At 42.7% G+C, this 17,321-nt stretch overlaps 1 protein-coding gene across 1 annotated transcript in view; it reads right to left on the bottom strand.

The window, feature by feature from the left end:
- Positions 1 to 17,321, bottom strand: part of DNAAF11 (dynein axonemal assembly factor 11) — a 44,676-nt gene that overhangs the window by 18,008 nt on the left and 9,347 nt on the right. The window contains exons 6-10 of the mRNA XM_070942012.1: positions 15,503 to 15,691; positions 14,158 to 14,235; positions 9,209 to 9,274; positions 8,647 to 8,716; positions 5,382 to 5,477 (exon numbers count right to left, since the gene is read on the bottom strand). Coding sequence (XP_070798113.1) covers positions 5,382 to 5,477; positions 8,647 to 8,716; positions 9,209 to 9,274; positions 14,158 to 14,235; positions 15,503 to 15,691 — 499 coding nt within the window. The remainder of the gene's footprint in view (positions 1 to 5,381; positions 5,478 to 8,646; positions 8,717 to 9,208; positions 9,275 to 14,157; positions 14,236 to 15,502; positions 15,692 to 17,321) is intronic.

Below are 17,321 nucleotides of genomic sequence, written 5' to 3'. Positions count from 1 at the left end.
AAGGAAGGAAGGAAGGAAGGAAGGAAGGAAGGAAGGAAGGAAGGAAGGAAGGAAGGAAACTCTATAGCAGTGATGGCTAACCTTTTTGCCATTGCATGCCAGGAGCGGGTGTCGCGCGCGTGTGTGCCCACACCCATAATTCTATGCACCCTGCCCCCGCACACACGTGACCCCCCCGTTCCCCCCGCTCCTGGCACGCAATGGCATGGTAGGCACAATGGGACCGGAAGTTGGCAAACGGGCTGTTTTAGGCCTCTGGAGGGCCTCCAGGGAGGGAAGGCTGTTTTTGCCCTCCCCAGACTCCTGGAAAGGCTCTGGAGGCTGGAGACAGCAAAAAACGAGCCTTCCGGTCCCACCAGAAGTTGGCAAACGGGCTGTTTCTGGCTCCGAAGGGCCTCCGGGGGGGGTATGGAAGGCTGTTTTCGCCCTCCCCAAACTCCTAGAAAGGCTCTGGAGGCTGGGGAGAGATAAAAACAGGCCTTCCCCACCGCCCACCAAGGTCCTCCGGAGGCAGGAAACAGCCTGTTTCCCTACTTCTGGTGGGTCCAGAAGGCCCGAAAATCAGCTGGCCAGCACACGCATGCATGGCAAAGCTGAGCTCACATGCCCACTGATATGGCTACGCGTGCCACCTGTGGCATGCGTGCCACCTATGGCATATGTGCCATAGGTTTGCCATCATGGCTCTATAGGGTGGTATGGGCATTTTCCCAAAATGACAGGGTACAGATTTGGTCTAGGTTTAGTTTCTCACTTGGTTGAGCTTTACTGTATGAATTTTATTTTTTCTACTGAAGTCAACAGGAAGTTCCAATGAATCGGCAATCAACACACTCATCCAATCAACAGTTCAATAGTTCCCAATTACTACTCAGCATACGCTTTTTAAAAAAAAAAAAAGAAGAAGAGGGGTTCAACTAAAAAAAATCATTGCTTTGATCTTATTGAACAACCCATCCAATCAACAGTAGTTGTGTTAATAAAACAATATAAGAATCTATTCCAACACTGCTTTTCAGCTTGTCAAACAAACTCTTATAGGAATGGCACAAATATTAGATTTGCTTTGGGGTTACCTATATAAGCATATCTCCCTGCACAAATTTTAAAATCTTGGGAGGGTTTTTTGGTTTGCTGAATGATGAAAAGTGTCTAGTTCTATTCATCTAAAACCCTTTTCTGCCCTTTTCACTTCCTCTGAAACAAGAAGGAATATTAATTTTCAGGCTTAACAGAAGTCTGTCTGAAAACATAAAGAGCTTTTATTTAACTGATATCGTAATTTATTCTCTTTATAATCTCTGGTACCACAAAGTCACCAGAAAGGCAAAAAAATACAGTTTTAAACCCAAAGAAACAAGAAATGGAAACTAGAAACTGAAAATAGGGGAAAATATAGATTTTGCACAATGGAAGATGGGACCTTGTGAGAGATCAAAGAACTCTCAGAGAGAAAATGCCAGATAAATATGACAGATTAAACAATAGAACACTTGTAAATATAGCAGACACCATCTTAGAGAAGATTATGTATTTTGTATTTATCCCACATGTGGGACAGTGTTTCCAGTATTAATTTTTAGGAGTCTGGATCAATAACCTACTCAAAATGTCCAACATTATTTAGATACCTATATACCAAGATGTTATTTTCAACTTGTCTTCTTGGCTATCCATATTGTATTCTCACAAATCTTCTTGAGCACAAGAATTCAAAAAAATCAGTAAGCTACTGTATCCAGTTTCTTCAAAGCTAAACTTGGTTTTCATTCCCTACATCATAAAGTGAAGCAGTCGCTAAATGAAACTGACTGTACTCCTGATCAGCTTTCCTTTCATTAAAGACCTGCAAAGGTCATAAATATGAAGCTTAGTCACAAAGTTCCTTTTTCATCCCCATTAACAATCATTGTAACTATCAATGGTTATTAACTCTATCTATCTATCTATCTATCTATCTATCTATCTATCTATCTATCTATCATCTATCATCTATCATTATCTATCTATCATCTATCATTATCTATCATCTATCTATCATTATCTATCTATCTATCTATCATTATCTATCATCTATCTATCATTATCTATCTATCTATCTATCTATCATTATCTATCTATCATCTATCATTATCTATCATCTATCATTATCTATCTATCTATCTATCATTATCTATCATCTATCTATCTATCTAAATATGTTTATTTGTCAAATGAAAATTACAAATTCAAACCAGCAAAATGAAAATAATAATAATAATGTGACTGGGATGAAAAGCACACTCTTAGGGACCTCTTAATATGGGGTGAGATCCACAGAAGTTAAGTTAGAATTAAAACTGTGAAAGTTAATGGCTGAGACAACTAAATCGGGTTAAGATGTTCCAGACTTTGACAACTCTGTTTCAAAAAAACAGTTTTTTTTACAGTCCAATTTAGATAAGTTTACATTAAGTTTAAAGCGGTTGTTTGCATGAGTTACATTACGATTAAAGCTAAAAATATCATTTACAGGTAAAACATTTCTATGTACAATTTTGTATGCAAGACCTACGTCTGACCGCAAGCATCGCAGTTCTAAGCTATCCAAACCCCAAGAATTTCAAGCCGTACATTGTTCTATTACAGCAGTTGTGAAACAAGGACTACTTCTATCATCATTACAGGGCAAGTTATTGATGTTTCTCTCTTCAGCTTTAAAGCCGTGTTTGTCTCCTTCCAATCTAGCTTCCCACAAAATGTGTTCATCATGTAGGTTGCATAAAGAAGAGGAGAGAGAGCCTAACAACGCTTTTGTCAACATGGAACAAGGTTGTCCTGTCATGTTGCCGCCCTGAGTATAAATTTTCTGTAAAGATGAAAAGATATTCTGGGATTCCCATTTCCTAAGGGACATGGCTGACACAATCAAGGGCATTTCTATAATCCCTGAAGCAATCATGATTTATTGGTGGTATTCTTTGATCTTCTGATGCATCTGTACTAACTCTCTTGTTCCTTGGCTTCTTCTCTAGAAGTAAGACTGGGTTAGAAATCGTAATTTAGAATTGTAAATCCTGTAGATTTGCTTGGTTGAGTGGAGAAGGGAAGAGAAAAGGGAAAAGGGAAAGGGAAAGAGAAGGGAAGAGAAGGAGAAAGGGAAGGGAGGGGAAGGGGAAGGGGAAGGGGAAGGGGAAGGGAAGGGAAGGGAAGGAAGGAAAGGAAAGGAAAGGAAAGGAAAGGAAAGGAAAGGAAAGGAAAGGAAAGGAAAGGAAAGGAAAGGAAAGGAAAGGAAAGGAAAGGAAAGGAAAAAGATGCCCAGATTCAAAATCTCATCCCTGTTAAAAAAAATTCAGCTGATTTTGCAATGCAGCCTCTCTGCCTACATTTCTCCGTTTTAGCATCTTCCCTTTTGAACACAGCCAGTCTGATCTTAATGATTAAGGTACTGGGCTAGAAACCGTGAGTTCTAGTCCCACTTTAGGCATGAAAGCTGATTGGATGACTTTGGGCCAGGAACGGCTTGCTTCTAGAAGCTGTGGGTGCTCCAAGCAGTGTTTTTAAAAAGAGATTGGACAGCCATTTGTCAGAAACAGTATAGGCTTTCCTGCTTGACCAGGGGGTTGGACTAGAAGACCTCAGAGGTCCCTTCCAACTCTGTTATTCTGTTATTCTTAGGAATGAAAGCCGGTGGGTGACTTTGTGCCAGGCGCTCTCTCTCAGCCCAACCCACCTCACGGGGTTGTTGTGGGAAAACAGGAGGAGGAAGGAGTATTTGGTATGTTCACCGCCTTCGGTTACTTGTAATAAACATGGGGGGAAAAATCTTTATAAATAAATAAATGAGATAACACTAAAATCAACTGTAACTTCAACAGGCTTCTAGTAAAAAATGGGATCATGAGAAAGTAGAAGAAAATTCCAGCATGCTAAAGGAGAATTTCTAGCTGGCCACATATGGCTTTTAAAATGCTCTTTGAAATGAATAAGCAAAAAACAAAACAAAACAAAAAACCTATACTGACAATTTCTTCACTGTCATTCATCAAAGATTTCCCAAAGGAAGAAGTTCTGATGGTATAAATGTTAATGAAAAAGCCTCCTGAGACTTGCTCCATCACATTGCGTTCCCTTGGGATTTGTGGCATATTTTTCCGGCTGGAAAATAATATACGTGCCCCATGATAATGCAGAAAAATGGGGAGAACATGAAAAGCCAGAATATAAATCAATGGGGGATTTTAATATGCAATTGTCAAAAAAAATAAATAAAATCTCCAAAATCTTTGCAAAGGATTCTTAAAGAGTTCATGCCGATTTATCAAAATGGGCCTTCTGAAACTAATAGAGATGGATGCTAAATGAAATTTGTTTTGGAGGAGCGGGATGTTGCTCCAAAGAAGAAAATTCAGGCAGGGTTCCAGCCATTGATGAGGCTGCAAACCTGTCACTGCAGAGGCACTGCCTGAATTAATGAGGAAGACAAGGCAGATGGCAAAAACTTGAAGGAAGTTGGCTACCTGCCTCTTGGATGAGGAATCACATTTCAGAAGAAATTCAGAAAGAGGGAGGGAGGGAGAGGGACGGAGGAAGCAAGGAAGGAAGGAGGGGGGGAGGGAGGGGGACGGAGGCAGTGAGGAAACAAGGAAGGAAGATGAAAAGGGGAAGGGAAGGGAAGGGAAGGGAAGGGAAGGGAAGGGAAGGGAAGGGAAGGAATGGAAAGGAAAGGAAAGGAAAGGAAAGGAAAGGAAAGGAAAGGAAAGGAAAGGGAAGGAAAGGAAAGGAAGGGAGGGAGGGAGGGAGGGAGGGAGGGAGGGAGGGAGGGGGGGGTGGGTTACTGGGGGTTCACAAGGGTTCGGGAGAACCTCTTGCTAAGATTCTCTGCAATTCGGAAAACCCTCAAATCCCATTCCTGGCTGGCCCCGCCCACCACACCCCTCCAAGGAGTCCCCATGCGGTCCATTTTGGATGTAGGTATGTGCAAGGTGTGCACGGAGGCTCGGGGAGGGTGAAAAACGGGCCTACTGGAAGTTCAGGAAGGCAGGAAACAGGCCCGTTTACAGCCTCTAGAGGGCCTCTGGAGCCTAGGGAGGCTGTTTTCACCCTCTGGAGGCTCAAGGAAAGCCTCCGGAGCCCAGGGAGGGCAAAAACACTCACCAGCCATGGTATAGGAGGCCGACTAGGCCCTGCCCACCATGGTCACACCCACCCAGCAACCGGACAGAGAACCCCTTGCTAAAATTTTTGAAGCCCACCCCTGAAGGGAGGGAGGGAGGGAGGGAGGGAGGGAAGATGGACGGAAGGAGAGGGAGGGAGGGGGGAAATCAAAGGAGAAAGGTATTCGTGCAAACAGGTCGAAGTTGAAACTGCACCTTAATATATCTGTTAAATCTTTGTCGTACCTTTGGCATGTTGATAACCAAATGTCCAGTAGTCTGAGATCTTTTAGCAATGCTGCTATCTGGTTTTACTTCTTCAGGTAGCACAAGTTGAAATGCCTTTAAAAAAACACACACACACCCCAACAAACATTAGCATTTGAGGTAGCACTAACTCTATTACAAGGTTCTGTCAATAAAATCTTGCAAGTTTGAAAGTACTCCTGCCATTATTTTATTTTATTTTTGTAAATTTTTACTCTCCTGAAAATCCCTTCTGAGATGCTTTCTCCATTCCCCCACCTCCTTTGGACTCAGATTTCATTTATCAGACCAGGCTTTCAGCTCTTCTTCCTGTCCCCTGAGGTCAGCTCCACAAACTATGATGGTGAACTATGCTATTTGATGCAGAAGTCATTCAAAAACTTCTAGCTTGCTAAGGTTCATTTGGTGGGGTCATGACGATGCAACAGATCCCGGGCCAGATGGATGGACCCAGTTACAGCAGCAATCAGTTGTTATTGTTGTTCAGTCAGGGAGTAATAATAATAATAATAATAATAATAATAATAATAATAATAATAATAATAATAATAATATAATTTTATTTCTATACCACCCTTCTCCCGAAGGACTCAGGGCGGTGTACAGCCTATTTAAAAACACAAGACAAACATCAATTAAAAATTAAAAATTATTAAATAAATTCGGCTCAATTTAAAACCCCCCAAAATTTAAAATACCCCAATTTAAAATATTACGTTGATAGCCCGGCCTAGCGGAACAACAGCGCATTTCTGGGGGTAGTTCATTCCACAGGGTTGGGGCTCCCACAGAGGAGGCCCTCCCCCTGGGTGTCGCCAGCCGACATAACTTGGCTGATGGCACCCTGAGGAGACCCTCTCTGTGGGAGCGAACTGGCCGGTGGGAGGCTGTTTGTGGCAGAAGTCGGTCTCGTAGGTACCCAGGTCCTGTGCCATGGAGCACTTTAAAGGTGGTAACCAACACCTTGAATCGCACCCGGAATCCAACCAGTGGTGGGTTTCTACTGGTTTGGACCGGTTTGGGAGAACCATTAGCTCCGACGTTCAGCCATGAGCGAACTGGTTCTCTCATTCTGTGAAGTGGGCCCGCCCGCCTGCCCCTGCATTAAACTCACCTATATTTCTGCTTTGGAAGTCCAGCTGATCAGGGCGGCAGAGTGGATTGCCGCACCTCAGCTGTTTTCCTTGCTCTCAGCAATGCGGAAATTCAATTTTCTGCAAAGTGTGCACACGCGTGCAGCGCGCATCTGGCGCGCATGCGAACAAAGCGAGAGCGTGAAGCACGTGCTCAGTGAACCGGTTGTTAAACCAGTAGGATTCCACCTCTTTGTGCAACTCTTCACAACTCCATGGACCACAGCACGCCAAGCCCCTCTTGTCCTCTGCTGTCTCTCGGAGTTTCTCCAAATTCATGTCCATTGCAATCATGACACTATCTAACCATCTCCTCCTCTTCCGTCCCCTTCTCCTTTTGCCTTCTGTCTTTCCCAACATCAGGGTCTTTTCCAGTAAGTCCTCTCTTCTCATTCAGTGGCCAAAGGGTTTGAGCTTCAGCTTCTGTCCTTCCAAAGAACAGTCAGGGTCAATTTCCTTTAGGATTAATTGATTGGATCTCCTCGCAGTACCAGGAGAATTGCAGAATTGATGCTTTCAAATGATGGAGTTGGAGAAGACTCTTGAGTTTTCTCCAACACTGCAATTTGAAAGGATCAATTCTTCGGCGCTCAGCCTTCCTTATGGCCACTTCTCACAGCCATATAATACTCCTGGGGAAACAATAGCCATTCTTGGAAGATCTGAAGGACCAGACTGAGGCAGAGTATTCTAGAGACAACCTACATAAATGGTTGCTAACATTCCATATTAAGTTGATGGCATGTATCAATCGATCAACAGATGAAGAAAAAAAAAGTTTGTGGCCTAGATAAATAATTAATAATACGAATAACGTGATTTTAATCCAAAAGTATTTATGGAATTACTACTCTCTAGTGATATATGTTCATGCTATTTTAATCAGGTGTTTTTCACCTTAAAGAATTTTAATTTACATCCTAATTAAAATATATGTGTGCTTGTGGGGAAGAGAAAGAGCTACATAAGTAAAATAAAATAGATTCACAACCACACTGACTAGTATTTCTTTTGTATGGTTACTGAATAGTGTAATGATTCTATTCTAAATGTTACAATGTTACAGGTGAAACTCGAAAAATTAGAATATCGTGCAAAAGTCCATTTATTTCAGTAATGCAACTTAAAAGGTGAAACTAATATATGAGCTAGACTCATTACATGCAAAGCGAGATAGTTCAAGCCTTGATTTGTCATAATTTTGATGATTATGGTTTACATCTCATGAAAACCCCAAATTCACAATCTCAGAAAATTAGAATATTACATGAAATCAATAAAACAAGGATTGTACATAGAACAATATCGGACCTCTGAAAAGTATAAGCATGCATATGTACTCAGTACTTGGTTTGGGCCCCTTTTGCATCAATTACTGCCTCAATGCGGCGTGGCATGGATGCTATCAGCCTGTGGCACTGCTGAGGTGTTATGGAACACCAGGATGCTTCAATAGCGGCCTTCAGCTCTTCTGCATTGTTCGGTCTCATGTCTCTCATCTTTCTCTTGGCAATGCCCCATAGATTGTCTATGGGGTTCAGGTCAGGCGAGTTTGCTGGCCAATCAAGCACAGTAATCCCATGGTCATTGAACCAGGTTTTGGTACTTTTGGCAGTGTGGGCAGGTGCCAAGTCCTGCTGGAAAATGAAGTCAGCATCCCCATAAAGCTTGTCTGTGGAAGGAAGCATGAAGTGCTCCAAAATCTCCTGGTAGACGGCGTTGACCCTGGACTTAATGAAGCCCAGTGGACCAACACCAGCAGATGACATGGCTCCCCAAATCGTGTGTTTTAGCCTCGAGTTCCCTAATCATCTTTGTTGCTCTTCTCTGCACTCTTTCTAGTATCTCAATATCTTTTTTTAATATCATGGCGACCAAAACTGAATGCGGTATTCCAGGTATGGTCTTATTAAGGCTTTATAAAGCGGTACTCATACTTCACGTGATCTTGATTGTATCCCTCTGTTAATGCAGCCTAGGATTGCATCGTCTCTCTGCCTCTTTCTTACAACCAAACAGGGGAAGCCAACATCATAAAGTGAAAACAAATCCAAATGAAATAGGTTTTGAAAAAAGAAAGATTCAAAGGAATAATGACAATTAATACGAACCTTTCCTTTGACCATTACCCGGACATAAGTGGGCTGCACGTCAACATCAAGGAAGGAGATGTCCAAATGTCTAAAAGAGAAAGGGAGAAGATCATTTAGCTTAGCAGTTCTCTGTTCCCCACGTCCCAAAAGTGTTTTTTCAAGAGGCAACTGGACTTTCTGGTTTTTTCTTTGAAGATGTTTTGCTTCTCATCCAAGACGCTTCTTCAGCTCTTCCCCACTATCCAGTCACAGCTGAAGAAGCTACTTGGATGAGAAGCGAAACATCGTCAAAGAAAAACCAGAAAGTGCAGTGACCTCTTGAAAAAATAACCGTTGGGACAACCATGACCTGGATGAGAATCTCCATAGACGTCTGTTCCCTGAGGTCCCATCAAAAGCAAAGTGACATAAAGCTACATAGTTCAAAACACTGTGTGCAACCTGCATCCAATATAACCTTTTATTTAACACAGAATATTTTTTCTTCTTCTCTCCAGCTGTGAACAAAAAGCCAAATCAAAATCCACAGCCTCCCTTTAACAGTCTCAGAAAAAGAGACAATAAAATGAATCCTTCTGACCTGTAAACACCAAGATCCAAGATGAACCGGTTGTTTTCTTCGTCATCTTCCATGGAGAAAGGAAGCCTAGAAATAAGAGAAGCAAGATCTGGGCATGACAGACCAGACTGGATGAAGAGCAGGGTCAAAACTTCAATTAGTTGTGGTTTTGTATTCAAGATGGGACGATCTAGCACCGTGATGACGAACCTATGGCATGCGTGCCAGGAGTGGCACGTAGAGCCATATCTCTCTGGGCATGCAAGCCATCGCCCATTGCTCTTCCAGGTTCTGGTGCGCCGGCCAGCTGGTTTTCACACGTGCATGCCTACTGGGCAACTGTTCTTCTGGTTTCTTGCATGCACATGCGCACCGGCCAGCTGGTCTTCATACGCGCATAAGTGGCAGAAACCAGAAGACGAGGTGGCGGGTGCACATGCACATGCCAGAAACCAGAAGAGCAGCCGCGCGGTGCATGCATGCGTGCCGGGTGGCTGCTCTTCTGGTTTCCGGCACACGTGTGCATGCGTGCACACTCCCATTTTGGCACTCGGTGCCAAAAAGGGTTGCCAGCACTGATCTAGCAGTTAGCAAGTTACACATCCTTCCCCAAATTGATTTGCAAAATCTAAAAACCTACTAATGTTATAAAATCCAGGGCTGTTTTTAAGTTGAAACATGATGTGATGTGTGACATACATTCCATATAATTCAAAGCTACACATTTGTGCTGAAAGAGAGACATCTACTGGCAAAAAAAAAAACCTTAATTAAGTGAACTAATCTATATATTGCTATCCATGCATATTATCATTCTCTGTCTCTGTCTCTCTCGTTATGCAAATAATACATAATGTTTTGGGAGATTTCTTTTAATTATTCAACCCTGCACTAAATCTGAGCTGTTCTAGTTCTAGATAAGAGCCCTATTGTCCTGCATCACCAACTACTAAGGGATGAAATTTAAAGTTGCTATTTATAAAACTTGATCCCGTCTGACAGCTATTGTTATCCATTTGAATTTTCAGAATGTACTGTACTCATTTAATTTCTTATGTGGTTAAACTATGACCCTCAGGTGGGCAAACATCAATATGAATAAAAAACAACAGTACCTAGGTAAATTTCAAAGATATCTGAGACATATATATATATATATACTGTATAAAATATAAATTACTCAGAAAAATACTTTGGTATAACAAATAATGCATTTTTCTCTCACACCAATTTTCCCTTATTTTTCACTTATTTGTTTGGTGGGTTTCCTCTTGTTGCTACGATGTTTTAAAATTGATTTACTGTATCTGTTTATTTGTAAGTTGGGAGAAGCCACTGTTTCAAATTCAGGATAGTCTTTGCAGCTCCTTGGAAGCCTTGGAAACAGCGAAATGAAATGAGAGCTTGGTGCTTCACCCCATAATCTGTCCTCGGTACAAATCCATTCGCAGTTTCAGTCTCACATTCATTCCATTCAGTCTCACACTGCCAGTGACATTTTCACCAGTATCTCTTTGAGCCTCTGGAGGGTACAGGAGGCTGAACTGAGGCCTTGGACCTCTCAAAAGGTGCTCCTCCCTGTATTAACAAAAGATAACCCTACTGGCAACTCCAATTATTGGAGCTCTGCAGAGCTTCCCTCGGCTGTGTTTTCAGTTTTCACAACTGTAATTCGCATCTGTCAACATCAAGTTCTGAGCCATTACATTACAGCTCTATTTTGTGCAACTGTCAGTATATTGTTTTTTTTTCTCCAGCAAAATGAGGAATGGTTGATAAAATGCTCAGTTCCCCAAGATATCCTGCAGATAAGACAGCAATGTCTCTTTCCTGTCGCTCTTCTTCGTTTCCACGTCGAGAAGTTGTCATCCTTTCCTTTGCGAGACTGAAGTGGCAGTAAAGTTAAGTGTTAGATTTTCATGCCAGGCAGCAACTCGGATTCAAAAGGTGACGTGTTGATTCCAAGGGCACACGGATGTACACATGACACTTGCCGGAAACACCTTACCGTGTCTTTTTCCTTCCTTTGCAATAGTTTTCCTTGGCTGTCACATAACTACAGGAAAAAGTCCCGAAGGTCCTTTTTTCAAGAAGCAACTGGACTTTTCTTTGAAGACCTTTCACCTCTCATCCAAGAAGCCTCTTCAGCTCCGACAGGACAGTGGGAGAACAGAAGGATCCATATTCTTTGCAGACAGCTGGTCATTTGCATCCTCCTAGAGCAGGGGTGTCAAGGCCCACAGGCCACATCCAGCCTGCAGGATGCTTAGATCTGGCCTGTGGGGCCACCCTGGAAACAGCAAAGGACTGGCCCGTGGTGCCTCTGCCAGCGAAAATGGAGTTCAGGGCGGCTGTATGTGCCCCCCCCCCCCGAGCTCTGTTTTTGGCCGCAACACAAGTGATGCTGAGCTGGCCATGCCCATCCTGGCCACGCCATCCACCCCACCCCACCCGAGGTCAAACCCAACCCTGATGCGTCCCTCAATGTAATCGAGTTTGACAACCCTGTCCTAGAGGGTCGCCGAAGTACCTGGAAGCCCATCCATGTCCCCAGGGTCACCCGAGCAGCGCTCCTGGCCCCTGCAGTCTACAATATTCCTCTCTGGAAATCCATTCCTATTCCCACATCACTCAAAGGGCACTCATCCCAAACTGTACAGCTAAAAGTCTGTAGAGGCTCTCAAGTCATCCAGGTCATGGTTGTCCAGCTGTCTGCAAGGAATATGGATCCTTTCATTCCCCCACTGTCCTTTCGGAGCTGAAGAAGCTTCTTGGATGAGAAGCGAAATGTTTTCAAAAGAAAAAACAAGACAGTCCAGTCGCCTCCTGAAAAAAGCACCTTTGGGACAACCATGATCTGGATGACTGAGAGTCTCTACAGGAAAAAGCAACATCTGCTTTAAGGCCCTCCCGACTGACCCTATGTGTCCATCTATCAGGTGCTGTCTTGCTGCAGTGGGATAGGCCCACCGCACTCACACCGGCAGAAGAGGCCTTCTCTGGACGCCGTCGGTCAAAGAATTTCAGCCAGGGGTGGGATTCAGCCGGTTCGGACCGGTTCGGGTGAATCAGATGCTAATTTTACATCTGGTTTGCCGAACCGGTAGTTTCAAGGACTGGCTGGCCCCGCCCCCCCACCCCTCCCAGGAGTCTCCACGTGGCCAATTTTGGATGCCAGTTAAGTGCAGAACTTGCGTGGAGGCTCTGGGAGGGTAAAAAACGGGCCTCCCAGAAGTTCCGGAAGTCTGGAAACGGGTCCATTTTCACCCTCCTGGAGACTCAAGGAAAGCCTCTGGAGCTTGGGGGAGGGTGAAAATGCCCCCCCCAGTGGTGCAGGACGCCGAGTAGGCCATGCCCACCATGGACGCGCCCACCCAGCAACCGGGCAAAGAACTGGTTGGTAAAATTTTTGAATCCCACCCGATTTCAGCTAACGGGATCAAGGAGAAGAGCCTTCTATGCTATGGTCCCTGCACTCTGGAATATTATCCTTCTGGATATGAGGTTGGCTCCCACACTCCTGGCCTTCCAGAAGAGCCTTAAAACCTGGCTCCACAGATTGGCCTGGGGTCCTCGATGGGGTTGCACTGTGGTGGAGGTGGTTGATTGAGTGAGAGGCAAAAGTCCATCCCCATAATGTCCACGCTCTCAGATTTAACCTTTTATATAACCGTTTTTAATTTTAATGCTTTTAATATTTTTTTATATCTATGGTTTTATAGAGCGGTGTGATGGTCTAGTTCAATCCTAGGTAGTGGCAGATATTTCTCTCCTAGGGTATAAAGAGAAAAATATCTGCTGTGAACTCCGCATAGGCATCAGGAAGGGCATCCGGCCAGTAAACGCTCAGCTCCATCCCCCCCAACTCTATCCCGAAGTAAGGGATTATAGGGCTGTAAAAAGGGAGATATCTATGGTTTTATACTATTGTACAGAGTCACTCAAGTCAGTTGGTAAATAAATGTAATAAGCAAGAAAATAAATACAACTACACGTGATGTGGATCACTTTTTGCCCTTTGAATCCAGATTACTTTGCAGGCTTTTTATTTTTAATAATTAATTTGGGCTACATAGAGAATAGAATGGAGGGGAACAACATATATCGTATTTTTTGGAGTATAAAATGCACCTTTTTCCCCCCTAAAAGGGGGTGAAAATTTAGGTGCGTCTTATACACCAAATGTAGCCCCGCCCACCCATTGGCCCCCATCCTTTGGCCTCTGCCTCCCAGCAATTTACCTCCTTGCAAGCAAACAGCAAGAAAAAAACAACTCCTTTCAGCTTCAGCACAGCCTAATTAACACAAGTTGATTGGATTGGCTTCCCGACTCTCAGCTGATTTGCTCTCAGCTGTTTTGCGCAGGGCTCTGCTGCTTGCTGCAAAGAGATAAATTGTTGGAGCAGGGTTTTTTTTCCTCTTGTGCTAATCAAGCTATGCTGAAAATGAAAATGAAAGTAAAGCAGGCTGTTTGCTGTTTGCTGCAATGAGGCAAAATTACTCAGAGACAGAGGGGGATTTCTTTTTCTTCTTTTCCTCACCAAAAAAGGTAGGTGCATCTTATACTCCGGTGCATCTTATAGTCTGAAAAATACGGTATCTAATTTTACTTTTTAGGGAACAGAGAAGCATATGTGTGGAGTTCAGTAGCACGTAGGGCTGAGAAATAGTCACGGGAGTGGTCAAGGACATCACAGGTAGGTCCTCAAAGTCCTCCCTCTTGAACCTGTGTGCACACTTGTCACACATATACAGAAGTGTTAAGGCTTTGATCAGATATCTTGATTATTTTTGACCTCACGGGGCAGACTCTGAAACTAAGGTCCAGTATCTAAATTTGGGGAGGGAACTAGAAAAACTGTTACATTTTGTTCCTCATTTAGCCTATGAAAGGAAATGGGTTGCCCAGCCTTTATGTTAACAATTTGAATGCTCAAAATGGTTCATGAATTATATCTTTTTTTACATACTTGGCTTCGTTTACATTCAAAACTCTTCCTTCTGGCGTGATCAAAGTCCGCAGAGGTTTCTCTTTGTTTCCTTGTTCTCTGTTTTTTTTAAAAAAAGCAAAAAATTAAAGTGTTTTTAAAAAATATATATTTTGTGTTCTTATCCCTTCTGCAACTTAGCAAAAAGACAGCAGCAAAAAGATGACAAAGCCTTCATTTAACTCTTGATAAGACGCACAAAAAACATCCCATTTGCTTTAATGTCTTGAGAGAATGCTGATGCGATGCCTTATTTGAAGGAAGCAAATCAAGTATAATCAAGACAATGATGATGGCTCCTTCAGCTTGTTTGATCCTTGGGTACCAAATTCCTATCTGAAAAGAGATGTTTTCTCATCTCTTGCCACACCTCTCTACTGTTTGCTACTTTAAAGGTGTAGTTTTAATTCATTTCTAAAATAGTCAGCCTGTTTGGGATCTTGTTTTTACAATATTCGGGTTATTATGATACACATAATAACATATCAACAAAACTTGCTTTAAGGATGCTATTGTGACAGAGGCTTCCTGGTTGATTCTAATGTTACTGGACAACTGGGAAAAAAATGATTTCCACAAATTTCTGCGATGTGGGATCCATTTTGATCTTTAATCAAAATCAGTTTAATACTGATGTGATTGAAGTCTGGTCCATAACAGAATTGAAGCTAAAATAAGGCTTAGTAGTTTATGTGAATCAAGTCAACTGCAGTGTATTCACTAAACCATAACTGAACAACTTAGCACAAGCTGCAGATGCAGCCCTTAACATCTTAGGGGAAAATGGCAGCCATTTCAGAAAAGATTTTAAAGATAAGGCTTCAGGTGATGTGACTTTGCAGCAGTTCACAATGGCCCTGCCTCTCATGAAATAAATATTAAAATAAGACATTGGATACAATCTATCATGTCTGTCTGTCTATCTGTCTATCTATGTCTGTGTATCACTGTCTATCTCTATCTCTCTATCATCTATCTATCTATCTATCTATCTATCTATCTATCTATCTATCTATCTATCTATCTATCATCTATCTATCTTTGAGCCATAATGGTGCAGTGGCTAGAACGCTATACTGCAAGCTAGTTCTGCTGACTGCCAGCTGCCCAGAGTTCAGCAGTTCGATCCTGACCGGCTCAAGGTGACTCAGCCTTCCCTCCTTCCAAGGTCGGTAAAATGAGGACCCAGAATGTTGGGGCCATATGCTGACTGTGTAAAACTGCTTAGAGAGTGCTATAAAACACTGTGAAGCTGTATAAGTGCTATTGCCATCTCTCGCTCTCGCTCTATCTATCTATCCATCTCATATATAAAAATTATGCATACCTATTTTCTCTTTCTTTCCTTTTCTCCTCGAGATACTGGTGAATCTCTAACCTGGCCTCTGGAGTATGAGGCACCGGTTCATCCCAAAACTCTCTGTCTTCATCGTCATCCTGAAGTATTAATTTACGAAATTCTGCATCTCCTTCTTCACAATTTCGGTGGTTCTTTGCTCCTTCTACGGAGTAGTAGCTGGAATATAATGTGCAAAAGAAAATCTTGGGGCATTTGATTGATTTATCCACTTCAAATCCTGCTCTCCAGCCACTAGTATCTAGACCGGTTGGAGAACAGCCCTACCAGTTCCATGTGAACGAATGAGGAATTAAGTCTGTTGCAAAGCAAAGCATTGATTCCCACAGCACCACTTTTATGAATCTTTTGTGACTCTTTGAGAGCTGTATGCAACGACATTTCATTTTAATGTTGTTCTGACCTAGGCTTCCTTAGAAAATATACAGTACAATCTTAGTCCCGGCAAACCTCTTTAATTCATATGGTTGTGAATTATTGTCATTCCCAGTCCGAAAGGCTTCTCAAACCGTCTTTCAGGGGAGTGTTTATAAACACCCACCTTATTTCCCTTGGAATGCTGCCAGAGAACTAATTGCCACATGCAGGGCAAGCCCAAACTTAGCACAGAGTCAAACAGAATTTTCTCAAAGCTTTTCCCGACCAGATGAACTAATTGCTTCCTGCAAAAGCTCATGTCCCATTCGCTCCTCTTTAACGTCTTATGGGAGGGGCCAATCATCTCCAAGCCTTACTCCCAAGTCGACCCTGTTTCCTTAATTGTTCCTGTCTCCTGGCAGCTCTGTGCATGCACACACTGGGAACAGGCTCCCGCTGTTCTTCTGCCTCACTGATGTCAGACTCCGGAGGCAGCAAAGAACTACCAGATGGCCTTGGTCCCCTCTCTGCCTCCAACTCAGAGCCCTCGTCCAAGCCTTCCCCAGACTCGAGGACTAGCCCATGTTCCTCCCCAACCTCCTCACTGTCTGAATCTGTTGCCAGCTCTGCTGGCTGCTAGCGGGCCACAACAAATGTATGCCAATTCATGTACATTCAAAGTATTAATAAAGTTATTCTAAGTTCTATTTGTAAGAATGACTCTGGACTCTACAAGGAATGTTCTTATAATATAAAACAAAGCATCTCAATGTTTCGTTTGGAAGTGTGCCTCCTTGTCCAGAAACTATGGAGAAGGGAGACGAAGTTGAGCTATAGTGATAGCAAACGACAGCATTGTCTTCCATTCAACCTGTGGTATATACTTTTTTCTGATGGCTCACATCACTCCATATCAGCTATTCTGACACAGGGCTTGTATCCTACTTCCAAAATTCCAAATTATCTCCCAAGTGCAAAGAAATAAATAATGATAGGTAGCAATAAAAATGTAACAAAGTTCCATATAATTAAGTTTGTTGGGATTAGCCCATCTTTTTGTCCAATGAATCTCCAGGCTATCTACAAGAAAGAGTTTATTATAATGTTCAAAATTAAAATAAAATAATAAAATAAAATAAATAAACCTAATCTTAAAGGCACAGTCTAGAAGTTCTGGATGTGCATCAGCCAGGCAATCTTTCTCTTACATTCCATCACATTGAGATCTAATTTCTAGCTGAATTCCTGGGATTTAAAGGAGAATAGCAGATACACTAGCATTTATGCATCAATCTCTTTTGGTCTGAATTCCCATCAACTTTGAGTCCCATCAACTAAGGAATGCTGATTGGGAGATGCCTAGGAGATGTGTCTATTCTACCACAGCATCCATTGTTTTCCCTCTGAAGATCAAGTGTGTGGCAGCAGCCAA

This window comes from Pituophis catenifer, unplaced genomic scaffold, assembly GCF_029215685.1.
Source record: "Pituophis catenifer annectens isolate HBS135680 unplaced genomic scaffold, rPitCat1.0.hap2 SCAF_3, whole genome shotgun sequence".
NCBI lineage: Eukaryota > Metazoa > Chordata > Lepidosauria > Squamata > Colubridae > Pituophis > Pituophis catenifer.
Note: the sequence above shows the minus strand (reverse complement) of the source record. Positions and strands in the feature narration are given on the sequence as shown.